This window comes from Dendropsophus ebraccatus, chromosome 2 (assembly GCF_027789765.1).
Source record: "Dendropsophus ebraccatus isolate aDenEbr1 chromosome 2, aDenEbr1.pat, whole genome shotgun sequence".
Classification (NCBI taxonomy): Eukaryota; Metazoa; Chordata; class Amphibia; order Anura; family Hylidae; genus Dendropsophus; species Dendropsophus ebraccatus.
In genome coordinates, this window is record NC_091455.1 from 207,257,901 (window position 1) to 207,285,180 (window position 27,280).

At 46.3% G+C, this 27,280-nt stretch overlaps 2 protein-coding genes across 3 annotated transcripts in view; one reads left to right on the forward strand and one right to left on the reverse strand.

Moving 5' to 3' along the window:
• Positions 1-27,280, reverse strand: part of BZW2 (basic leucine zipper and W2 domains 2) — a 64,552-nt gene that overhangs the window by 34,953 nt on the left and 2,319 nt on the right. The gene's annotated exons all lie outside the window — the stretch shown is intronic.
• On the forward strand, positions 6-26,606 carry ANKMY2 (ankyrin repeat and MYND domain containing 2). 2 transcript variants are annotated; one of them, XM_069959319.1, is made up of 10 exons: positions 6-206; positions 6,201-6,265; positions 10,368-10,506; positions 13,847-13,945; positions 14,744-14,904; positions 16,095-16,303; positions 17,425-17,560; positions 17,855-17,983; positions 19,376-19,517; positions 25,739-26,606. In XM_069959319.1, the coding sequence occupies exons 1-10, from the start codon at positions 143-145 to the stop codon at positions 25,903-25,905; spliced, it is 1,311 nt and encodes a 436-aa protein (XP_069815420.1). In that variant the 5' UTR covers positions 6-142; the 3' UTR covers positions 25,906-26,606. The 2 variants fall into 2 exon arrangements, with proteins under 2 accessions (XP_069815420.1, XP_069815422.1); XM_069959321.1 differs by lacking the exons at positions 6-206; positions 6,201-6,265 and adding an exon at positions 9,937-10,026.

Below are 27,280 nucleotides of genomic sequence, written 5' to 3' on the forward strand. Positions count from 1 at the left end.
CTCAGCTCCGGGCTCAGCGGCGGCTGCTGCCAGTAGTAGTAATGGCCGCCGTCTCCCTGTCATCTCACTGAAGTGATACTTTATTTGGATACATTGGTACATTGTATCGCAGCCGGCGTGTTGTGTATCCACAGCCCGTAACATGGCGCCCAGGAAAGGAGAGCTGACCGAGGAGGAGAAGCAGCTGGTGGCCGTTATCTCCAAAGGTGGGTGTGCCAGGAGCTGAGGAGAGGATGCTGGGAGCTGTAGTCCCCGAGCTGTGAGGGCTACACGGCTGCATGACACACTGTTATGGGGGAGTATAGATGTGTTATGGGGGGGGGGGGGTATAGATGTGTTATGGGGGGGGGGGGGGGGGTATAGATGTGTTATGGGGGATGTGTAGATGTGTTATGGGGGGATGTGTAGATGACACTGTGTTATGGGGGGGGTGTAGATGACACTGTGTTGTGGGGGATGTGTAGATGTGTTATGGGGGATGTGTAGATGTGTTATGGGGGATGTGTAGATGTGTTATGGGGGGATGTGTAGATGTGTATGGGGGATGTGTAGATGTGTTATGGGGGGATGTGTAGATGTGTTATGGGGGGATGTGTAGATGTGTTATGGGGGATGTGTAGATGTGTTATGGGGGGATGTGTAGACGACACTGTGTTATGGGGGATGTGTAGATGTGTTATGGGGGGATGTGTAGATGACACTGCGTTATGGGGGGATGTGTAGATGTGTTATGGGGGGATGTGTAGATGTGTATGGGGGATGTGTAGATGTGTATGGGGGGATGTGTAGATGTGTATGGGGGGATGTGTAGATGTGTATGGGGGATGTGTAGATGTGTATGGGGGATGTGTAGATGTGTTATGGGGGGATGTGTAGATGTGTATGGGGGATGTGTAGATGTGTTATGGGGGATGTGTAGATGTGTTATGGGGGATGTGTAGATGTGTTATGGGGGGATGTGTAGATGTGTTATGGGGGATGTGTAGATGTGTTATGGGGGGATGTGTAGACGACACTGTGTTATGGGGGATGTGTAGATGTGTTATGGGGGGATGTGTAGATGTGTTATGGGGGGATGTGTAGATGTGTTATGGGGGGATGTGTAGATGTATATGGGGGATGTGTAGATGTGTTATGGGGGATGTGTAGATGTGTTATGGGGGGATGTGTAGATGTTTTATGGGGGGATGTGTAGATGTGTATGGGGGATGTGTAGATGTGTTATGGGGGATGTGTAGATGTGTTATGGGGGGATGTGTAGATGTGTTATGGGGGGGATGTGTAGATGTGTTATGGGGGGATGTGTAGATGTGTTATGGGGGGGATGTGTAGATGTGTTATGGGGGATGTGTAGATGTGTTATGGGGGATGTGTAGATGTGTTATGGGGGGATGTGTAGATGTGTATGGGGGATGTGTAGATGTGTTATGGGGGATGTGTAGATGTGTTATGGGGGGATGTGTAGATGTGTTATGGGGGATGTGTAGATGTGTTATGGGGGGATGTGTAGACGACACTGTGTTATGGGGGATGTGTAGATGTGTTATGGGGGGATGTGTAGATGACACTGCGTTATGGGGGGATGTGTAGATGTGTTATGGGGGGATGTGTAGATGTGTTATGGGGGATGTGTAGATGTGTTATGGGGGATGTGTAGATGTGTTATGGGGGGATGTGTAGATGTGTTATGGGGGATGTGTAGATGTGTTATGGGGGGATGTGTAGACGACACTGTGTTATGGGGGATGTGTAGATGTGTTATGGGGGGATGTGTAGATGTGTTATGGGGGGATGTGTAGATGTGTTATGGGGGGATGTGTAGATGTATATGGGGGATGTGTAGATGTGTTATGGGGGATGTGTAGATGTGTTATGGGGGGATGTGTAGATGTTTTATGGGGGGATGTGTAGATGTGTATGGGGGATGTGTAGATGTGTTATGGGGGATGTGTAGATGTGTTATGGGGGGATGTGTAGATGTGTTATGGGGGGGATGTGTAGATGTGTTATGGGGGGATGTGTAGATGTGTTATGGGGGGGATGTGTAGATGTGTTATGGGGGATGTGTAGATGTGTTATGGGGGATGTGTAGATGTATATGGGGGATGTGTAGATGTGTTATGGGGGATGTGTAGATGTATATGGGGGATGTGTAGATGTGTTATGGGGGATGTGTAGATGTGTTATGGGGGATGTGTAGATGTATATGGGGGATGTGTAGATGTGTTATGGGGGGATGTGTAGATGTATATGGGGGGATGTGTAGATGTATATGGGGGATGTGTAGATGTGTTATGGGGGATGTGTAGATGTGTTATGGGGGGATGTGTAGATGTGTTATGGGGGGATGTGTAGATGTGTATGGGGGATGTGTAGATGTGTTATGGGGGGATGTGTAGATGTGTTATGGGGGATGTGTAGATGTGTTATGGGGGGATGTGTAGATGTGTATGGGGGATGTGTAGATGTGTTATGGGGGATGTGTAGATGTGTTATGGGGGGATGTGTAGATGACACTGTGTTATGGGGGATGTGTAGATGTGTTATGGGGGGATGTGTAGATGACACTGTTATGGGGGATGTGTAGATGACACTGTTATGGGGGGATGTGTAGATGACACTGTTATGGGGGATGTGTAGATGACACTGTTATGGGGGATGTGTAGATGACACTGTTATGGGGGATGTGTAGATGACACTGTTATGGGGGATGTGTAGATGACACTGTTATGGGGGGATGTGTAGATGTGTTATGGGGGGATGTGTAGATGACACTGTGTTATGGGGGGATGTGTAGATGACACTGTTATGGGGGGATGTGTAGATGTGTTATGGGGGATGTGTAGATGACACTGTGTTATAGGGGGGGATGTGTAGATGTGTTATTAGGGATGTGTAGATGACACTGTGTTATGTGGGGATGTGTAGATGACACTGTTATGGGGAGATGTGTAGATGACACTGTGTTATGGGGGGATGTGTAGATGACACTGTGTTATGGGGGGATGTGTAGATGACACTGTGTTATGGGGGGATGTGTAGATGTGTTATGGGGGGATGTGTAGATGACACTGTGTTATGGGGGGATGTGTAGATGACACTGTGTTATGGGGGGATGTGTAGATGACACTGTTATGGGGGGATGTGTAGATGTGTTATGGGGGGGATGTGTAGATGACACTGTTTTTGATGATACAGTCCTTAAAGTGACTGTACCATGAGGCCCAGGCTGAAGCACTGGAGGCGGCCGACCCATCCTTAGTGGAAAGAAACCCTAGCCCCTCCATTACGTGACTCCATTAGAATCAATGGAACCCTACCATAGAGGGGCGGGGGTTTCCTTCCACTAAGGGTGGGTCGGCCCGCCTCCAGTGCGTCAGCCTGGGCCTGGTGGTACAGTCACTTTAAGACTAGTTATGGGGGCACCCTAACATCTTCCCATCTTAAATATGAATATGGGGCCAGTTGACCAGATAACTTAGCAGTTGAGGTTCAGGCCCGTTGACCCCTGGGGGCAGTAGTGAGGCTGGGCACTGTCGATGGGTGATGAGGGTCCCAGTTCACCCTCAAGATGCCCATTGGGGTCGAGGTCACATGAGGTAAAGGTTTTCCGAAACACTTCTACAGATGTGGCTTTGTCCCTGGGGGGCGCTGTCCATCTGTCACCACAGTACTGGAAGCTCATACTCATAGAACATTGTTCATCCTGAGCCTCCTGGTTCATTAATAGAAGGACAGCTCGGCAGTGTAGCCTGACACTATATATGTGCAGGTGGTCAGGGCTCGGCTGTACCATACTCCTGATACCCTTATGTTTCTTTCGGCCGGGTGTGACCTGCTCTGGATCTGCGTTCCCTGCTCCTCACTAATCTGCACTAGACATAATTAAAGCGATAATCTGCAGTGATTATAGCCGGGCAGGAGCCGGATCACCCCCTGCTGCCGCGGCTGCTGCTGGAGTCAGAAAGATGGGGACTCTGGTTACTAATCTCTGGTCAGTCAGATCTGCCCACTGCGCTTCCCTGCTGATCGTCCTCTAGGGGGTTAAATTCCAATAATCTGGGATTTATAGGACGGAGGAGGAGCCAGGAACAAAGGAAAGAGTCACATCACTCCATCCACATACACCCTCTCCATTACACCAATGTAGGGCCTGCATTCACACCCCTCTGATTTGGGCACAGATAGTACTGCCACCCCTGTACAAGATGCAAGCACAGAGAGTACTGCCACCTCCTCTCTTTAAATGACACAGGCACAGATAGTTTTTCTTCCCCTTTAAATGACGCAGGCACAGATAGTACTGGCACCCCTGTGAATAATGCCGGCACAGATAGTACTGCTAGCTCTGTAAATGATGCGGGTACAGATAGTACTGCTACCCATGTAAATGATGCGGGCATAGATGGTACTGCAGTCCCTGTAAATGATGCCGGCACAGATAGTACTGCACTCCCTGTATATGATGCCAGCACAGAGTGCGCTGCCACCCCCTCTCTCTCCCTGTAAATGATGCCGGCACAGATGGTACTGCAGTCCCTGTAAATGATGCCAGCACAGATAGTACTGCAGTCCCTGTATATGATGCCGGCACAGAGAGTACTGCCACCCCCCCTCTCTCTCCCTGTAAATGATGCCGGCACAGATGGTACTGCAGTCCCTGTAAATGATGCCAGCACAGATAGTACTGCAGTCCCTGTATATGATGCCGGCACAGAGAGTACTGCCACCCCCCCCCCCTCTCTCTCCCCCCTGTAAATGATGCCGGCACAGATAGTACTGCAGTCCCTGTATATGATGCCGGCACAGAGTACTGCCACCCCCCCTCTCTCCCCCCTGTAAATGATGCCGGCACAGATGGTACTGCAGTCCCTGTATATGATGCCAGCACAGGTAGTACTGCCGTTAATGTCTCCTTTTTAGCTGTCCCCCTAGGACCGGTGCTACGTTCTATAATAGATTATTGGTCATGGTGTTGTAGCCATGAGTAAGATGATGAATCGGCTAATCTCCATCCTGCCTGGATCTCCACAGATCACCCGCTGACCCCAGTGACCCCTCCGCATATTGGACTCTTTAATCGCACTTTGTCTTCATTAACTACAGAACGGGTCAATGGCGCCCTGAGTCGTGGCCCTCCCACGGTGATACCGCACCGCCCTCCCTTGTCTGCCTCGCTAAACTACTCCTAATTTACCTTCCCGTCTTCACGACATCGAGGCGCCATGGCAACCACGAATCTTCCGATACCTCTTATGTGAGAACCTCGCTCATGGGTGAATGTATCCGAGCAACATTGTCCCAAGACTTCTCCATACACCTAAGAAGCGGAATAGTCCTATTGTTATGGGGGCACAGATAATGGGGGTGTACTGAACAGTAGGATTTTCCAGAGCTGCATTCTCAATTCTGCTTGTTTTTGGAAACAGTCAGCAAGCTACTCCTCAGACAAATGCTGTCTCCACCTAGAAGGAAAATAATGAATACTGCTCAGTTATTTTTACATTGAGATCTAACCTTGCACCCCACAATTGTGATATGATATGGGGAGGCAGATATTCTGGAGATTACGGTAATGCGGACCCGATAACAGGCTCCCCGGCAGTGAATGGAGCTGACACTAGTTTTCTGGCTCACAGTTAATTGCCATTAGTCTCCCTGCGCTCAGCCCCTCCGGGATCCCTATCTGACTGCGCTGCGGCCGCCGCCTGGGTCCTGGGGCTCATTACCGGCTGCTCTACTTTCCTCATTAGGGAAATTTATGTATAAAACTTCAGAAACCTAACAGGTCCAATGGTAACTCAGAAATACCAGCAACCGAAATGTAGTCAGACGGTTGGTAAATGTATAGGGTGAGATGGGTGTAATACAGTCTACTGATGGGAGTCACTGTGTACATATATTATACTCCAGAGCTGCACTCACTATTCTGCTGGTGGGGTCACTGTGTACATACATTACATTACTGATCCTGTACTGATCCTGAGTTACATCCTGTATTATACCCCAGGGCTGCACTCACTATTCTGCTGGTGGGGTCACTATGTACATACATTACATTACTGATCCTGAGTTACATCCTGTATTATACTCCAGAGCTGCACTCACTATTCTGCTGGTGGGGTCACTATGTACATACATTACTGATCCTGAGTTACATCCTGTATTATTCCTCATCATCTGTTTTGTCTCCTTTGCAGGAAACGTCCAAGAAGCCATCACACTTCTGGGGAGTAAAGATGTCCGTGTTAATTGTCTGGATGAGGTAAGAGTCACATGATGATAAGTCTGGATTCTTTAAATTTTATTTAAAAAAAACAAAAAAAAAACAGTTCACTTTTTTTTTTTTTTTAAATGTGATCAGTACTGGTGCGTGTCACTGTGTCAGCAGGGGGTGCAGTCATCTATAGGGCTGTGCGGGGATCGGTGATGGCTCCATCTATAGGGCTGTGCACGGACAGGTGATGGCTCCATCTATAGGGCTGTGCATGAACAGGTGATGGCTCCATCTATAGGGCTGTGCACGGACAGGTAATGGCTCCATCTATAGGGCTGTGCAGGGATCAGTGATGGCTCCATCTATAGGGCTGTGCAGGGATCGGTGATGGCTCCATCTATAGGGCTGTGCAGGGATCAGTGATGGCTCCATCTATAGGGCTGTGCAGGGATCGGTGATGGCTCCATCTATAGGGCTGTGCACGGACAGGTGATGGCTCCATCTATAGGGCTGTGCATGGATCGGTGATGGCTCCATCTATAGGGCTGTGCATGGATCGGTGATGGCTCCATCTATAGGGCTGTGCATGGATAGGTGATGGCTCCATCTATAGGGCTGTGCATGGATCGGTGATGGCTCCATCTATAGGGCTGTGCATGGATCGGTGATGGCTCCATCTATAGGGCTGTGCATGGATCGGTGATGGCTCCATCTATAGGGCTGTGCATGGACAGGTGATGGCTCCATCTATAGGGCTGTGCATGGACAGGTGATGGCTCCATCTATAGGGCTGTGCATGGATCGGTGATGGCTCCATCTATAGGGCTGTGCATGGACAGGTGATGGCTCCATCTATAGGGCTGTGCATGGATCGATGATTGCTCCATCTATAGGGCTGTGCATGGACAGGTGATGGCTCCATCTATAGGGCTGTGCAGGGATTGGTGATGGCTCCATCTATAGGGCTGTGCACGGACAGGTGATGGCTCCATATATAGGGCTGTGCATGGATCGGTGATGGCTCCATCTATAGGGCTTTGCAGGGATTGGTGATGGCTCCATCTATAGGGCTTTGCAGGGATTGGTGATGGCTCCATCTATAGAGCTGTGCAGGGATCGGTGATGGCTCCATCTCTATAGGGGTTTGCGGGGATCGGTGATGGCTCCATCTATAGGGCTGTGCATGGACAGGTGATGGCTCCATCTATAGGGCTGTGCGGGGATTGGTGATGGCTCCATCTATAGGGCTGTGCAGGAATCGGTGATGGCTCCATCTATAGGGCTGTGCATGGATCGGTGATGGCTCCATCTATAGGGCTGTGCATGAACAGGTGATGGCTCCATCTATAGGGCTGTGCAGGGATTGGTGAAGGCTCCATCTATAGGGCTGTGCAGGGATCGGTGATGGCTCCATCTTTAGGGGTTTGCAGGGATCGGTGATGGCTCCATCTATAGGGCTGTGCACGGATCGGTGATGGCTCCATCTATAGGGCTGTGCATGGACAGGTGATGGCTCCATCTATAGGGCTGTGCGGGGATTGGTGATGGCTCCATCTATAGGGCTGTGCAGGGATCGGTGATGGCTCCATCTATAGGGGTTTGCAGGGATCGGTGATGGCTCCATCTATAGGGCTGTGCACGGATCGGTGATGGCTCCATCTATAGGGCTGTGCACGGATCGGTGATGGCTCCATCTATAGGGCTGTGCACGGACAGGTGATGGCTCCATCTCTATAGGGGTTTGCGGGGATCGGTGATGGCTCCATCTATAGGGCTGTGCATGGATCGATGATGGCTCCATCTATAGGGCTGTGCATGGACAGGTGATGGCTTCATCTATAGGGCTGTGCAGGGATTGGTGATGGCTCCATCTATAGGGCTGTGCACGGACAGGTGATGGCTCCATCTATAGGGCTGTGCATGGATCGGTGATGGCTCCATCTATAGGGCTGTGCAGGGATTGGTGATGGCTCCATCTATAGAGCTGTGCAGGGATCGGTGATGGCTCCATCTCTATAGGGGTTTGCGGGGATCAGTGATGGCTCCATCTATAGGGCTGTGCGGGGATTGGTGATGGCTCCATCTATAGGGCTGTGCAGGGATCGGTGATGGCTCCATCTATAGGGGTTTGCAGGGATCGGTGATGGCTCCATCTATAGGGCTGTGCACGGATCGGTGATGGCTCCATCTATAGGGCTGTGCACGGATCGGTGATGGCTCCATCTATAGGGCTGTGCACGGATCGGTGATGGCTCCATCTATAGGGCTGTGCAGGGATCGGTCATGGCTCCATCTCTATAGGGGTTTGCGGGGATCGGTGATGGCTCCATCTATAGGGCTGTGCACGGATCGGTGATGGCTCCATCTATAGGGCTGTGCACGGATCGGTGATGGCTCCCTCAGGCACCGGGCTACTCCTCCTCCAGACATGGCGGCCGCACAGTGTCGCATTGATTGAGCGCTCGGCACACATGTTTCCAGCAGTCATTCTCCGGATCCATAACTCTCAGCTCTCACCCGTAGCGATCAATAACTTCCTGCATTTACCCAGAGGATTTGCACTGAAGGTTTGTGATGCGTAAAAGACACGAGAAAACCTTCGCTCCCTGTATACATTATGTGAACCCCAGGTCTGTAATCTGTCCAATCATATAGGAGGACGCTGATAGCGGATTACTGTGGAAGCCGGTGTACACCAAATATAACATGGCTTAGCTACTCGTCTTGTTAACCCTTCAGAGTGGTGGCAGGTGATGTTCGTGCAGTCACTGCCGTTATTAAGACCCCTCCATGATGCATGGCCCTTCCTCATTCTCTCCCTTTCAGGGGATGGGCTGTTAGCCAGCAGTACTCACACCAGCACTTCCTTTCTCTTACTTCTCTGGCCAATCACAGCACCTACTACTACTACTACAAGGTGATGAGGGAAGATTTACACAGTACACTACTATAGATGGCATGGAGAAGGGGTTACTGATGCATTGGGTTTGCACAGTGTTAGATGAGCAGAAAGGAAAGAAACAGCAGCATCACAGCAAAGTAGGGGTTACACTAAGCACTGAGCTGCTACTGTTGCTGAGAAACTAAAGTGTGGAGGGACATTACACTGTAGCAGTCTGTACATATAGTAGCAGATACACTGGTATAGCTGCCCAGAACTGTATGAGAGATGAGGGAAGCCTTGATTTACCTTTCAGGATCAGTGTGGATCCTCTTCAGCAGGCAGACTGCCCCAGACTTCCCGTCTCTTCTGCACATAGTACAAGCTAAACCCCTCCCCTACTTTTGTTCTGTCCTGATCTCGCTGTTACCAGAGACACTATACTCCCTACAACAGGCAGTGGCCAGCAGATTGCATGGAAGGGAGACGCAGAGTTTAAAGCTGTTTTTTTATGGGATGAGGAGTCATTTGGCAAGTGAAGTGATTTACAGATATGTTCCATATGACATGGAGGGACGTTGTTTGAAACGACAGCTCATTTAACCTTGTCCTTCCAGGTAAAGCACCACCGGTGTCCTCAGGTTGCGTGTGGTATTGCAGCAGAGCTCCATTCACTTCATTGGAGTTGAGGTTCAATACCACACACAACCTATGGACAGGGGATCATTGTACCAGTGGGACAGTGGACGATTATTGACTACACAGTGTATCCACTGGGTGCCTGGCTTAGGACCGAGCACTTTGGTTGCTATGCAGCAGTAACCTTGGCAACCAGTGACCATCGTTGGCTTTAAGGGACAGAAAGTCGTTCCTGTGGTCACCGCAATGGAAAACTGGAGGGAATTTAATCTCATTCTAGAGAAATGAAGTATACTGAGAACAATGGAAAATGCATAAGATGTAGCACACTGACAGTGCCGGTCACCCTCCTGTCTGTGTTGTCCACCTCCTATCGGTGTTGGTCGCCTCCTGTCATTGCCAGTTGCTGGCCGCCCCCCCCCCTTCAGTGTCTGCGTCCTGTTGGTGTTGTCGGTTGCCAGCCGCCCCCCATCATTGTCAGCCGTCGGTCGCCCCCCGTCAGTGTCAGCCGCCCCCTTTAAGTTTCGGCTGCTGGCCGCCCCCCTGTCAGTTTGGGCCGCCGGTGTCAAAGTTTCTTATTTTTTTTAGGGGGCGGAGACTTATGTCCCATCATGTCCTTTTGTCTTCCAGCACGGCATGACTCCTCTGATGCACGCGACCTACAAGGGGAAGGTGGACATGTGTAAGCTGCTGCTACAGCACGGAGCGGACGTGAACTGCAACGAGCACGAGCATGGATACACCGCCCTGATGTTTGCTTGTCTGTCAGGTATCTGACCCTAAAAACACAGCTGCTGCTTCACATCCAAACTAATGGCTCCCAAAGGGCCAACAAACATACTCTCTCACCATTCTCAGTGCTTGTTTTTGATAAATGGAAATATTCTAATATTCCAAGGCTGAGAATATTACAGCTGAGGGTTTGTTACAATTGTATCCAATCTAGGCAATCCCCTGTGAGGTAAACACATCAGCAGCACAGACCTTTCTCCTGTCCTGACATATTGTTACAGTGTATCAGTCTGGAGTCCGGGCAGGTTAGGATTGTCTGGGCTGGATACAATTGTAACAATCTGATCTAAAAAGATGAAGTCACCTTGTAAACAGCGATCTGCAGGTTTCTGTATACAGCTCCCGTTTCCATGGTTACAGACTACAAACAAACCTTGTGTAGTCAGATCCTGGAATCTTATTACTCTGCCTTCTCTTTAAAATAACTTGTAGATGACAAAAGAAGAGTCAGAGGAAGAGAGTGGCACATGACTGCGGGATCAGACTACACTGGGTTTATTTGTAGTCTGTTACCATGGAGAAATATCATTCTACAGAATTGCTGTGCACACAAAACAGATGGAGATGTAAAATTAATAGCGTTTGCAAATTTTCTTAATTCTTGACTTTAGTTGCTTTGGAACAAAAAAAAAAAGGAATGAAAGCAACACAACATCAGAATGCCCTTTCTGTAGCAAAGTACTGGAGGTTTATTTTAGATTTGGCATCTTTCGCGCCCACAGATCACATACTGGATGAGTATCCTCATGTTCTGATAGATAATAATCACCATGTGAACCCCTCATAGTGACGCTGAGTGCCCCATGATTTGGTTAGTCAGAGATCTTGGCCCTAAGTGTCATGGGCAGAGACTATGGGGATAAAAGCAGCTGTAATGATACGGTGCCTGTGGATATACTCTGTGGGTGTAGATACTGAACACTGAAAATTAAAGGTGCACTCCACCAGAGATTAAGTCTTTGAGATAAACTACCATCCTTCTCTGTCGGCCGGTGGTGATGGTGGTGGTCACCCGCTCTTTGCAGCATGGTCAGGTGGCTGCTTTAAAGGGAAGGTGTCACCTAAATTTTCTTTTACTCATTAGAGTCAGATACTAAAACTTACTAATCTGTTTCTATTTTCTGACTTAAATTTCACTATTTGTACATTGTTATGCAGGCGGCCATCTCGTCTGGGCTGTTTTTAACAGCGTTTAGTGACACGCTTTACAGCAAGCCTCATGGACATAGAGGGCAATAGACAGACTATGTCCCCTTGAGATGAATGTGAAACATTACTGAGCGCGCTCTCTGACCTTTGAAGAGGTCATTCCACAGGGAGCTGCTATTGTCTCCCCTATCTACTGGTGTCGCATGATGCTGTAATGCTGTACAGATCACTGTACAGCAGCCTCCTCTTATCACCACAGACACTACAGGAAGTTTCAGCTTAGTTTTAGCCCCAGTGAGAATGAAAACTGCAAGATATCAGGATTATCCTTTAATATAGGTAGAAAAAGGGAAAATTAGAAAAAATGTCACCAAAAATTCGTAAAAAAAATATTTAACCTAAAAACAGTATTTATACTAGTCATTTTCTAATGACACATTCCCTTTAAAAAAAATTATATTTTATTGGCGTTCCCCTTTAATATTTCATACAGCACTAATAAAGGTTTGTCCAGTGTTAAATATATAAATACAACAATGAAATGTCCTGCAGTTTGCCGTTCACTACAGAGAGTTTGTTACAATGTACAAGGTTAGCTTATCCTCTGCAACAAACCCATCAGTCATGTGAGCCAGAGGGTCAAGGAAAGTTCAGGTCCTAAATGTAAGCAGAAAGGTTCCCATTCACTGACAGCAAGCAGAAGTCTAGACAATGGTGGAAATTGTACAGTAGCAAGAAATAAATAAGTGAACCCTTATAGAAACAATAATAAAGTAATGATAGGCAGATGGTGTTGTCTATGTCTTTCATCAATCACATTGAGTAAACACTCACAGGGCAGGGAGAAAAAGTAAGTGATCCCTCTGCAATTACCTGGATTTCTGGATTACTCACAGAATATCATATTACTGTTCTCTTAGTAACCACTATAGACACACAATGTAATCAATATAATACTGATTCCCAGGGGTTCACTTACTTTTTTTTTTTTCAACTGTATATTTGAAAGTTATGGAAGGCTTCTGCTTCATTTACATAATACTGGATTGGTCCCTCCTGGTTGTCACTTGCTGTTAGTTTTACATAAAATACTGAGTGCTTTTTCACATTAAAGTGTCACTGTCATATTTATTTATTTTTTTAGTCCAGGTGATTTTAAGAAACTTTGTAATTAGGCAAATATGCCATTATCTGCATTAAAAAAAACAACTTTCCCCAGCCCCCCACCCTTCTCTCTCTCATTCTCTGCTCATTATCAGGAAATCATGTCTTGTTGCATCAGACGTGCCCTGTCTGTTCTATGGAGAGGGGAGGGGGAGGAGGGAGATTAGTCAGCAGAAGAAAACAAAGGATTACACAGTGGGAGCTATGTGAAAGCCGGTATTTAGTGGTCAAAGAGGTCAGTGCTGACCTAAGAGAAGATAGCCTGGTGATGTAGCTGTAAATTAACTTTTTGTTGAAGACAGGGAGAGAGAGCTTCAAACTGCTTTTTCATGATAAAAATGCATTTTTCGGCTAATAAACCCAATTACAAAGTTTCTTGAAATCGCCTGGACTATTGATTTCTGCAAAAAAAAAAAAAAAAATTAAACGATAGTGACACTTTAAGTTGTTGTCATCTTTTATTGAGGTGTAAGCACATCCAGAGCTGCACTGAAAATTCTGCTGCTAGGGTGTACAGTATTCCCACTTTCCTAGGTGTCCCAGGAGGTGAACTCCAACAATGCGTTACACTTTCTAACATGGGAACCAGCAGAATTCTGTCACCAGCTTTGTGTCAGAATAGAGAAGAAGAAAACTTGAAATTACACAGAATAGGAAACTAGAACATTGCATCTCAGTACGGCACTGTGCGGGCTCTGCTACATCTGTATACGCTGTATACATGGCGGCCGTTCTAGAACAGTGCATCTCAGTATGGCACTGTGCGGGCTCTGCTACATCTGTATACACGGTATACATGGCGGCCGTTCTAGAACATTGCATCTCAGTACAGCACTGTGCGGGCTCTGCTACATCTGTATACACGGCGGCCGTTCTAGAACATTGCATCTCAGTACGGCACTGTGCGGGCTCTGCTACATCTGTATACACGGTATACATGGCGGCCGCCCCGCTGTCGTCACCTCTCAGGGATAGTCACCCTGATTTTTCTTTGTGTGTCTTAGGGAAAAAAGAAATCGTCTGGATGATGTTGGAGGCTGGGGCTGACACCGATGTGGTCAACTCCGTGGGGAGAACGGCCGCGCAAATGGCAGCTTTTGTAGGTAAAATCTCTAACGTCATGTTTACAAATGTTCTGCTGTGCCCCTTACAGGGGGGAAAAAAAACAATACTCTTATACCTGGTCCCCCGCTGCTTCCAGGTCCCCTGTGCACTTTGGTTTCCAATCTTAGGTTTTCCAGCTGTTGCAAAACTACAACTCCCAGCATGCCATGCTGTTAGAGAACTCCACTTTGTGGTATGCGTGATCAGATCAAATCTTGACCAATACTGTAGTTTAAAGGGGTCATCCAGCGCTACAAAAACATGGCCACTTTCTTCCAAAGACAGCACCGCTCTTGTCTCCAGGTCAGGTGCGGTTTGCAATTAAGCTCCATTCACTTCAATGGAACTGAGTTATAAAACCTGCACCCAAACTGGAGACAAGAACGGTGCTGTCTCTGGAAGAAAGTGGCCATGTTTTTGTAGCGCTGGATAAGCCTTTTAACAGAGTCCCCTGAAACACGCCAGCATCTCTCCGTGGGGAGACCGGACGTACAAATAGCAGTTTTTGTAGGTAAAATCTTAAATGATGTGTTTAGAAATGTTCTTAATGTCCCTTCTGTGCCCCCTTCCGAAACAGGGAAAAAAAAAAAAAATCACTTTACCCTGGTTCCCAGCTGCTCCCCGCTCTTCTTTGTTTTTCGTGTGTGTGTTGGTTTTCAGTGCAAGGCTCTCCAGCGGTAGCAAAACTACAACTCCCAGCATGCCATGCTGTTATAGAATGGTCCTATTCAATCTTTACCCCCGATATTGCACTCGCCCCTCTTAGGGCTTCCTTCAATGCTGTCTTTATCTTCCAGGCCAACACGACTGCGTCACCGTTATTAACAACTTCTTTCCACGTGAGAAGTTGGATTATTACACCAAACCTCAAGGGTTAAATAAAGAACCCAAGTTGCCTGTTAAGTTAGCGGGACCCTTACACAAGATCATCACAACCACCAACCTCCATCCGGTCAAGGTAAAGCTCGCGGTTTTTGTATAATACCAGAATGGATGTGCATATTCTCTCTTTCTGTGCTCCCCAAGGGGGCGGGCTTATCCTAATGTGACAGCACTCAGAGCCAATCAAATGCCTCCCTACATGTGCTCCTCCCCCTTTCCTTGCAGCAGAGGAGAGAAACTGCAGCTGCATCCCCCTCCTCTGTTTTCCATTTACTCTAATACTCAAGATGGATTTTTGTTTTAGAGGAGGTTTGTAAAGTCACTGCAGACAGGGAAAGAGGAAGATGAGGAAGATGCCAGTTTTCACCTAGCTGGTAAGAGACCAGATTGCCCAGAAAGTAATACCAGGAGGATGGTGCTGGTAGGGAGCTCTCCCCCCCCCCCCCCGTTGTGGGCAGGCATAGCACTTCATCCTGCCCGCACACAGTGAGAGCCCTGCAGCTGTCCGGCCACAGCCACGTCCTCCATCACTCACCGACTCCTGATATCTGTGCAGGGGAGTTACAGGAAGCTCAGTGCAAGTGCACATCAGGTTCAGCTTCCTGTCAGGGCAGACATCACTGGAGTCTGGGGAGGGGAATAACACTAGGTATGATTAACAGCTTACTGCCCTAGACCACCAGGGATCCCTGCATTAACCACTTCTTTACCAAAGATCACCAGGGATGCCTAGACCATAGGGATGTAGGAACTGACCACTAAGGATGCTTAAATGAACATCTAGAACACCAGTAATGTTTAAATATTTAGTGCCCTAGACCACCAGGGATCCCTGCCTTAACAACTTCTTTAGCATAAATCACCTCGCATACCTAAATTATCTCTCTTACTGCCATAGGGATGTAGAAACTGACCCCTTTCCCTGACCTAGACCACTAGGGAAGTTTAAATGAACATCTTAACTGCCCTAGACCACCAGGGATGCTTCAATCTTTACTGCCCCAAACCACAGGGATACTGGCATTATAGCCCGCTCTAGGCCACCAGGAATGCTTATAATAACTCCTTCACTGCCCCGGAATTCCAGGGATGTTGCTGTTTACCTGTTAAGTCTTTGCTTGAAGCCACCCGCAAACCAAACCCTGCAGATCACAGCAGATCTTTCGGTAGATCAGCTTCTAGATAATGCTGATCCTCAATTACTATAAGTAAAAATTGGAAGAAAAAAAAAAGGGTTTCGACAACTATATCTAATTTTCTGTCTAGATAGTTTTCCTGATAAAAGACAACCCGCTGCTGTTAGAACCGGAAGCTCTAAAGAAATGCAGCGCGGTGCTGGACCTGATCTGTGAGAAGTGCATGAAGCAGCGGGACATGAACGAGATCCTGGCCATGAAGATGCATTACATCAGCTGTATCCTCCAGAGGTGCAGCAGCTGCCTGCAGGAGGGCTCGCTGGACACGCTCATCAAAAGGTGACTGTGACTTCAAGGCCTGACTACAGGGGGTGTTTGTAGTCTGTTACCATGGAGACACATAGGCCCTCATAGAAGTTCTACACTCAAAATTGAGAGACATTTTTAATTAGGATTATTTTGAAAACTGTTACTTTTTTATTTTTAATTTCAGATGCATTGAAGCTATAAATAAAATGCTATGTCTGTGCTTCATATTGTATAATAAGGTGTAAGGCTGGGTTCACACTAAGTTTTTGCAATTCTTTTTTTTTTCATGTTTTTTGCAAAAAACGGATGAAAACGGATAGAAAAAACGGATGCAAGTGTGTGCATCTGTTTTTCCACTGACTTCCATTATTAAAAAAAGATCAAAACGGATCCGTTTTTTTTTTTGACAGACACACAAACGTGGTCGACCAAGTTTTTGTGTCCATAAAAAAAAACAAAAAAAAACCTCCGTTTTTTTTTAATAATGGAAGTCAATGGAAAAATAAATGCACACACTTGCATCCGTTTTTTCCATCTGTTTTTTTGCAAAAAAAACGATGAGAAAAACGGATTGCAAAAATGGTGTGAACCCAGCCTTACTCTACATTTTATCATGTGCAGTATACTGTATTGCTTACATTATTCTGTTCAGCCGTTCTCCTAATATGCAGGAGAATAGGATTCTTGCCGCACCCCTGCCCTCCAGCTGCTGATTGACAGGTAACTGCCTATACACAGCATGGATAGAGAACTGCCAATCAGCAGCTGGTGGGCAGAGTTTTCTGCTTCTCATGAATATCCAGGACTACTGAGCTCATGCACATAATGGAGAGGACTACTTATTGTCCATGTTATTCAGGAGGAGATCTCTGGATCAGCTGCACAGAACAATGTAAGTGATGCATCATTCTGTTCAGCTTCTCTGTTACTAGTTTATGCTATCCTGAGTCTCTTGCGGATAGCTGTATTATTTGTAGGCTTTCCTACAGTATGTTGGATACATGTTTCACAATTGTGTACACACACACACACACACATATATATATATAATATATATAATATTTGGTATACATTAGTGTGTATACTTTGCTGTTTGTTACTGATAATAATTCTGGTTATGCTAATGATCATCTTCTGAATGATCCTTTTAGCTTATTGAAGGGTCGAGACGGCGACTGTTTTCCAGTTTACCAAGAAAAGTTCATTAGGGAAAGTATCCGGAAATTTCCATATTGTGAGGCCACGCTCCTCCAACAACTGGTCCGAAGCATCGCTCCCGTGGAAGTGGTTAGTGTATAGCAGTATATAGCAGTAATACCTATATATATTTATTTATAAATATTCTCAATTATTCTAATACCTTGATTTGTTCTCTATTCTGTAGTCAAAAATGTTATTCTGTCCTTCATCTGGGAAAGCTGGGTGACAAGCAATATGGCTGCTAGGAGCGACCACCCAGTATTTCCTGCATGTCAGATCCACCTAGTTACTCAGAATTAGTTTATGTCGGTACTTAAAATGTTATTTTAGAATTTAGGTGCTAGTGATGCATTATTTTTTTTTCTTTTTACTGTTTTCTAGGGTTCTGACCCCACAGCCTTCTCTGTGCTGACACAAGCCATTACTGGCCAGGTGGGCTTTGTGGATGCAGAGTTTTGCACTACGTGTGGAGAGAAGGGTGCAGATAAGCGATGCTCTGTCTGCAAGTTGGTGAGTCTACCTTTACTAAACAGCAGAGACCCTGCACAGCAGTGATCCTCAGGGATGGAGGTTTACAGGTTAATGATCCTCTTGGGTGGAGTTTTGCTGGCTAGCTATCCTCTGGGGTGGAGTTTTGCTGGTTAGCTATCCTCTGGGGTGGAGTTTTGCTGGTTAGCTATCCTCTGGGGTGGAGTTTTGCTGGTTAGCTATCCTCTGGGGTGGAGTTTTGCTGGTTACCTCACCCCCTGGGGTGGAGTTTTGCTGGTTAGCTATCCTCGTGGCAGGGGTTTTGCTGGTTGGCTACCCTCTTTGGTGGAGTTTTGCAGAGTAATGATCCTCGTGGGTGGAGTTTTGCCCAGTAATGATCCTTGTGGGTGGAGTTTTGCTGGTTAGCTATCCTCGTGGCAGGGGTTTTGCTGGTTGGCTACCCTCTTTGGTGGAGTTTTTCAAAGTAATGATCCTCATGGGTGGAGTTTTGCCGAGTAATGATCCTCGTGGGTGGAGTTTTGTGGGTTGGCTATCCACATGGGTGGAGTTTTGTGGGTTGGCTACCCACATGGGTGGAGTTTTGTGGGTTGGCTATCCTCGTGGGTGGAGTTTTGCTGAGTAATGATCCTCGTGGGTGGATGGTCAGCTTATCAAGGATAGATGCAGCTTAAATGGTGAGGCTATGGCGGTGCACAGTGCATAGTCACAGCTCTGCTGCACCTGTCTGGGTTTTTTGCTTTTATAATATTAAAAAAAAAACCACCCTCCTAGTTTTAGTTTAAAATCCATAAACCGAGACTCTGATGAAATGCAGCTCTGTAACAGGCACTTGCTCCAGTTGTAATGATAGGAGATTACACCTGGGGTGGGGGGCACCCACGATTCTTTCATAATGATATCAGTCACCCGACTCTAACATTAGACTCTGAGGTCCGAGAGAAATCCTCATCTACGTGTGGCTGTAAGCTGCAGCTCATAGGTTCAGTCGCTGATGATAAGTACTTAAAGGGATCATATCCAAAGCATATGCCTTATGGGTACGGGTCTCACCTCTTTCATCCTCACCAACTCATAGAGGTCACGACTTCTATAGAATTGGGGGGATTGGCTGCTTTTGCATTTAGTACTCTCCATTGAACAGTAAGGGAGTTAGTTTTCACAGCTCTCACAACTTTAGTCATTCTCTTGCTGGGTAAAGATCACAGGAGAAGATCACTGGATTTGCAATAAATAGGAATATCCCTTTAAGAATATCAACTTTGAGCCTTCAACAAAAAAACAAAACTTGTATGTTGCTGCCATCTACCTGTCATACTATGCAACTTCCTCTGAATGGTTGTAAGATAGCAGACATGCTGGAAGTTACGGCCACACATTGCAGACATCTGACTGTCCTGCACTGTCATTTTTCAGGTCATCTATTGTGATCAGAACTGCCAGAAGCTTCACTGGTTCACCCATAAAAAAGTCTGTAAAATCCTGAAGGAGAAAAGAGAGAAACAAGAGCTGGAGGTGGCCAAGGAGAAGGAGAGGCAGGAGAAGCTGGCTGAGAAAGGTTGGTGGCCAACACTACTGCTGGGGTTCCTCAGAATATATACCTTTTTATTTTTTTTGGTCCATATCATACACGTTAACCATTACTAGTCATACAGCACCATCTCTTTAATTCCAGCTCAGCTGCATCCATGCTTTTTTATTATTGTAACTCGGTGTGATCATGTGATCACCAGCCTGACCCACAGGAAAACAGTGTTTAATGTGTCAAAGGAAGTGGTCTGTCCTGGGTCAGCTGACTAACTGCGAATTACAGGATGACATCACCTATCAAATCCCTCTCCTACAAGCTGTACCAGATATATAGCAAATATACAGCTCCCCTAAGGCTGTGTTCACATGCTTCTGCAATGATTTTCCTAAAATTGCAACAAATTACACATTACAAATTATGATTGTATAAATCGCAGTAAAAATGTACCATTTTTTACCATGCTTTTTAGCTACTACTATAATACTGCCCCTATATATGAGAATAGAACTACTATAATACTGCCCCTATATACAAGAATATAACTACTATACTACTGCTCCTATATACAAGAATAGAACTACTATAATACTGCTCCTATATACAGGAATATAACTACTATAATACTGCCCCTATATACAGGAATATAACTACTATAATACTGCTCCTATATACAGGAATATAACTACTATAATACTGCTCCTATATACAGGAATATAACTACTATAATCCGAATGGGGAAGAAGATCTGAGTTAGCACCAGAGTCCAGTATCATGTCATGTGTACCCACGAGCTAGGATATATGGGGTGAGGGTAATAGGCCTACGGTATGCAGCATAGGGGTGCAAAGCTAAAACAAAGTATACGGATAATCCAAAAAAGGAGACAAAAGAGCTTGCACTCACCAAAAAGCGCTGCGGTATGAGTCCGTTTTATTTCGTCTTGATAGACACGAGTGGGGAGGGGAAGTGAAGGCAGGGGCGTCCGGTGGCTACAGCCGTTTCACGTGACTGATCACGCCTCTTCTGGCACCGGACGCCCCTGCCTTCACTTCCCCTCCCCACTCGTGTCTATCAAGACAAAATAAAACGGACTCATACCACAGCGCTTTTTGGTGAGTGCAAGCTCCTTTGTCTCTTTTTTGGATTATGACTACTATAATACTGCTCCTATATACAAGAAAATAACTACTATAATACTGCTCCTATATACAGGAATATAACTACTATAATACTGCTCCTATATACAAGAAAATAACTACTATAATACTGCTCCTATATACAGGAATATAACTACTATAATACTGCTCCTATATACAAGAAAATAACTACTATAATACTGCTCCTGTATACAAAAATATACTATAATACTGCCTCATATATAGAAGAATATACCTACTATAATACTGCTCCTATATACAATAATATACCTACTATAATACTGCCCCTATATACAAGAATATACCTACTATAATACTGCCTCCTATATATAAGAATATAACTACTATAATACTGCTCCTATATACAGGAATATAACTAATACTGCTCCTATATACAGGAATATAACTACTATAATACTGCTCCTATATACAAGAATATAACTACTATAATTGTTCAAGGAGAAAAACACGTAGGAGCACTCACCCGTTCTTCAGCTTAGCGGCTTTATTACATTTACAAATTGCGGGGAGGGAAAGGATTCAGGTGTGTGCGCGTGTGTGCAATATTTGGAGCGGTGCAGGTCTCTACATCTTACCACCTACAATATAACTACTATAATACTGCTCCTATATACAGTAATATAACTACTATAATACTGCCCCTATATACAAGAATATAACTACTATAATACTGCTCCTATATACAGGAATATAACTGCTATAATACTGCTCCTATATACAAGAATATAACTACTATAATACTGTTCCTATATACAGGAATATAACTACAATAATACTGCTCCCTATATACAAGAATATAACTACTATAATACTGCCCCTATATACAAGAATATAACTACTATAATACTGCTCCTATATACAGGAATATAACTATAATACTTCTCCTATATACAGGAATATAACTACTATAATACTGCTCCTATATACAAGAATATAACTACTATAATACTGCTCCCTATATACAAGAATATAACTACTATAATACTGCTCCTATATACAGGAATATAACTACTATAATACTGCTCCTATACACAGGAATATAACTACTATAATACTGCTCCTATATACAAGAATATAACTACTATAATACTGCTCCTATATACAAGAATATAACTACTATTATACTGCTCCTATATACAGGAATATAACTGCTATAATACTGCTCCTATATACAAGAATATAACTACTATAATACTGCTCCTATATACAAGAATATAACTACTATAATACTGCTCCTATATACAAGAATATAACTACTATAATATGGAAAGGAGAGATAGTCCAGCACTCACCAGATGTCGTCTTCAATAGTTTATTGCATGGAAAACATAGCAGGGAGGGGAAGGTGGATCAGTGCAGGTGCAGGCGCATCACCTGGGATAGCTATTTCGGGACTCCTCCCTTCGTCTAGCCAGTTCTTGTGTTTACACCACTAGCGGCAGTCCTGACATTTAGCGGCAGTCCCAGAATGTAGCGGCAGTCCCAGAATGTAGCGGCAGTCCCAGAATGTAGCGGCAGTCCCGACATGTAGGGGCAGTCCCGACATGTAGGGGCAGTCCCGACATGTAGGGGCAGTCCCGACATGTAGGGACTGCCCCTACATGTCGGGACTGCCCCTACATGTCGGGACTGCCCCTACATGTCGGGACTGCCCCTACATGTCGGGACTGCCCCTACATGTCGGGACTGCCCCTACATGTCGGGACTGCCCCTACATGTCGGGACTGCCCCTACATGTCGGGACTGCCCCTACATGTCGGGACTGCCCCTACATGTCGGGACTGCCGCTACATTCTGGGACTGCCGCTAAATGTCAGGACTGCCGCTAGTGGTGTAAACACAAGAACTATTTATATGAATTGCTTTAAATAGCATCCTGATTCGGACAATTTTCGCTCCATGTATTAGGGCCCTTACATAGTTCAGAAGGTTACATGCCGGGACTGCCGCTACATGTCAGGACTGCCGCTACATGCCGGGACCACCGCTACATTTTGGGACTGCTCCTACAAGTCGGGACCGCCCCTACATGACGGGACCGCCCCTACATGACGGGACCGCCCCTACATGTCGGGACCGCCCCTACATGTCGGGACCGCCGCTACATTCCGGGACCGCCGCTACATGCCGGGACTGCCGCTACATGCCGGGACTGCCGCTAAATGCCGGGACTGCCGCTAAATGCCGGGACTGCCGCTAAATGCCGGGACTGCCGCTAAATGCCGGGACTGCCGCTACATGCCGGGACTGCCCCTACATGCCGGGACTGCCCCTTCATGCCGGGACTGCCGCTACATGCCGGGACTGCCCCTACATGCCGGGACTGCCCCTACATGTCGGGACTGCCCCTACATGTCGGGACTGCCCCTACATGTCGGGACTGCCCCTACATGTCGGGACTGCCCCTACATGTCGGGACTGCCCCTACATGTCGGGACTGCCCCTACATGTCGGGACTGCCCCTACATGTCGGGACTGCCCCTACATGTCGGGACTGCCCCTACATGTCGGGACTGCCCCTACATGTCGGGACTGCCCCTACATGTCGGGACTGCCCCTACATGTCGGGACTGCCCCTACATGTCGGGACTGCCCCTACATGTCGGGACTGCCCCTACATGTCGGGACTGCCCCTACATGTCGGGACTGCCCCTACATGTCGGGACTGCCCCTACATGTCGGGACTGCCCCTACATGTCGGGACTGCCCCTACATGTCGGGACTGCCCCTACATGTCGGGACTGCCCCTACATGTCGGGACTGCCCCTACATGTCGGGACTGCCCCTACATGTCGGGACTGCCCCTACATGTCGGGACTGCCCCTACATGTCGGGACTGCCCCTACATGTCGGGACTGCCCCTACATGTCGGGACTGCCCCTACATGTCGGGACTGCCCCTACATGTCGGGACTGCCCCTACATGTCGGGACTGCCCCTACATGTCGGGACTGCCCCTACATGTCGGGACTGCCCCTACATGTCGGGACTGCCCCTACATGTCGGGACTGCCCCTACATGTCGGGACTGCCCCTACATGTCGGGACTGCCGCTAGTGGTGTAAACACAAGAACTATTTATATGAATTGCTTTAAAAAAATTAATTAAAAAAAATCACTATAATCAGGACCAAATATTACCTCCATACCGTTATTGAAGAAAACACACTATATATAGGCCAATATTACCACCATAAAGTGACCGCCCCATAATGACTCTATATACACTATATACAGACCAATATTACCGCTATAGACTGACCACTGTATAATAAATGACTCTATATACACTGTATACAGACCAATATTATGTGGCTGTCACCCTATGGCTGTACTATTGGTCTGTATATAGTGTATATATAGAGTCATTATGTAGCAGTCAATCTATGGCAGTAATAACTCTATATATACGCTATATACAGACCAATATTACCGCCATAGACTGACCACCACATAATAACTCTATATACACACTATATACAGACCAATATTACCGCCATAGATTGACCACTGCATAATGACTCTATATACAGACCAATATTATTGAAATAGGCTGACCCCTCTATAATGGCTCTATATACAGACCAATATTACCGCCATAGAGTGACCACTGCATAATGACTCTATATACAGACCAAAATTACTGCCATAGACTGACCCCTGTATAATGACTCTATATACACACTATATACAGACCAACATTATGTGGCGATCACTCAATGGTTGTACTATTGGTCTGTATATAGTGTGTATATAGAGTCATTATGTGGTGGTCACTGTATGGCGGTAATATTGGTCTGTATAGTGTCATTATGTGGTAGTCAATCTATGACAGTAATGACTATATACAGTATATATGCTATATACAGACCAATATTAATGCCAAAGAGTGACCACTGCATAATGACACTATATACAGACCAATATTACCACCATACAGTGACCACCACCTAAGGACTGAATACCACCTTATTTTTTTCCCAATAAAATACACCGTATTGCCTTAGTGATGTCATCATACACTATACATAGGAGCTGCAGCAATTACATAGGACTGATGAGGCCGGAGAATAGCTGCAGCTCCTATGTACAGTGTATTCACCTCAACACTTGGAGTCAGCAGTGCTTATACACACACACACCATTATATATACACACACACTCACACACCCATGAAAACACTTTATACAGATACAAACCATCTAGCCCACACACTATACACTTGACATGTAATACACACTGCATTCATCTATTATACACTTACATTCATACACATTACACACTACATGTACAGAATACTTACTCCCTCTAGCATGCTGGGTGTAGTGGTGCATCTCCCTCATGTTCCTTGCAGCAGCAGCAGGCTGTCATCCTCACCCGGCAGCCCTCTCCTCCATCGTCCCGACAGCTCCACACCAGAGCAGGAAGTCACGTGCAGTGAGAGGAGCTGGAGGGAGGGGGAGCAGACAAGGAGCCCAGCGTCCTGCAGCCTCTGTGTGACCCCTGATAGCAGCAGCCGGGGATCACTCCCAGACGCTGGAGGACGCTGTCTGTGCTCTCCTCTCCACTGGAACTGCGGTAGGGGGCCCCTGGGGGATGGGGGCCCTGGGCATTTGCCCTGCTTGCCCCCCCCCTAACGCCGGCCCTGCCTATATACAAGAATATAACTACTATAATACTGCTCCTATATACAGGAATATAACTACTATAATACTGCTCCTATATACAAGAATATAACTACTATAATACTGCTCCTATATACAAGAATATAACTACTATAATACTGCCCCTATATACAGTAATAACTACTATAGTACTGCTCCTATATACAGGAATATAACTACTATAATACTGCCCCTATATACAGTAATATAACTACTATAGTACTGCTCCTATATACAGGAATATAACTACTATAGTACTGCTCCTATATACAGGAATATTAATATAATTCTGCCATTACAATTCTATCCACAAGGTGGCGCTCTGTACTGTAGGAACAGACTGGGGCTGCATAGGACTTTACAATAATAAGCAGGAACAATACAGTATGTTTGTTTTTTTTTCTCCAGAGCTCAAATCCGCTGAATCCAGTGCGATGCAAGAGAAGGATGAGGGTGAAGAAAAAGATCCTGAGGGGGCGGCGGAGGGTAACAGGGTGACAGAGGGGACTGCAGCAGCTGAAGAAACCGCCACTGATCCAGCCCAGCCGAACCCACAGGACGGAGCAGGACAATGATCTGATCAATGCTTTCCTATGAGGCAATGCAATACAGTGTGGGCGTGCGCCCTGCTGCTGTCGAACTACAAGTTCCAGCTTGGTGATAGTTCTATGGGGTACTATGGGGGCGGACTCCGTTATGAGAAGATCATCGATGTGCAGAACCAGAACACCCCACATTCCATCTGGCCCCCCTAACGTTACCGGAACCATCTGCGGCTGTCCACCATGTGACCAATGAGGGACGACGTTCTCTACATATTATTGGGTGTTTTTAGTTGTGGGATCAGTATCTGGGAAAGCTGGGTGATGACCGCCATGGCCATCATCACAACTCCTAGAGCTTCCCTAGATTCCTGAATACCAGCCCTGCCTTACTATGCAGCAATATGGTGGCAGACAGATTTGCCATTTGGGAATCTGGAAAAGCTGGATGACAATCTCTGCTGGAGCTGTAATGGTTTCCATATTGCTGGTCACCCAGCTTTCCCAGGGATAGACATGGAACTAACCCACACAATGTTACTGGTGTGTTAACACTACAGCTTGTACCGGGAGTCTCCCCAGCTTTCCCAGGCTCCAGAATGGTAGATCTGTTTATTACTGACTATGTTGGAAAGCTGCGTGATCAGTGCAGGGGCTGTACTGGTGGCCTGTGCCCTCCTGACATCTCTGGGTGTTCAGATACCATGAAGAATAAAGATTCCATCTTGGTTTGACGTCTGTCTAAAATTAAGTTATTACTGTCAGTGACTGTGGCCCCGGCCGTCAAGGGCCCCCATTAAACTCCGCCCTCTCACAGAATGCCCCCGTAATAGGACCCGCGTGACTCAGGGTGAAGACCTCCACATACACCTCTTAGTGCACTGCTGAAGCTGAATTAATTTTCACACCCCCCCCCCCTCTTTCTCAAAAGGGACCTTCATCTTTCATACAACATTTTAGTTTCTACGTAGAGTCACTTTATGAACACATACTTACCTGCGGGCTTCAGAGCTGAAATCTGCCAGCATTATGGAAATGCATTGCTTGCTGTACTTTGTCAGAAAGATATCCAGATTTGTATTTCTTTTATTTAAAAAAATCTCCAGTCTTCAGTACTTATCAGCTGCTGTATGTCCTGCAGGAAGTGGTGTATTCTTTCCAATCTGACACAGTGCTCTCTGCTGCCACCTCTGTCCATGTCAGGAACTGTCCAGAGCAGGAGAGGTTTTCTATGGGGATTTGCTGCTGCTCTGGACAGTTCCTGACATGGACAGAGGTGGCAGCAGAGAGCACTGTGTCAGACTGGAAAGAATACACCACTTCCTGCAGGACATACAGCAGCTGAAGTTCTGGAAGACCAGAGATTTTTTTTTAATATATAAAAGTAATTTATAAATCTATGTAACTT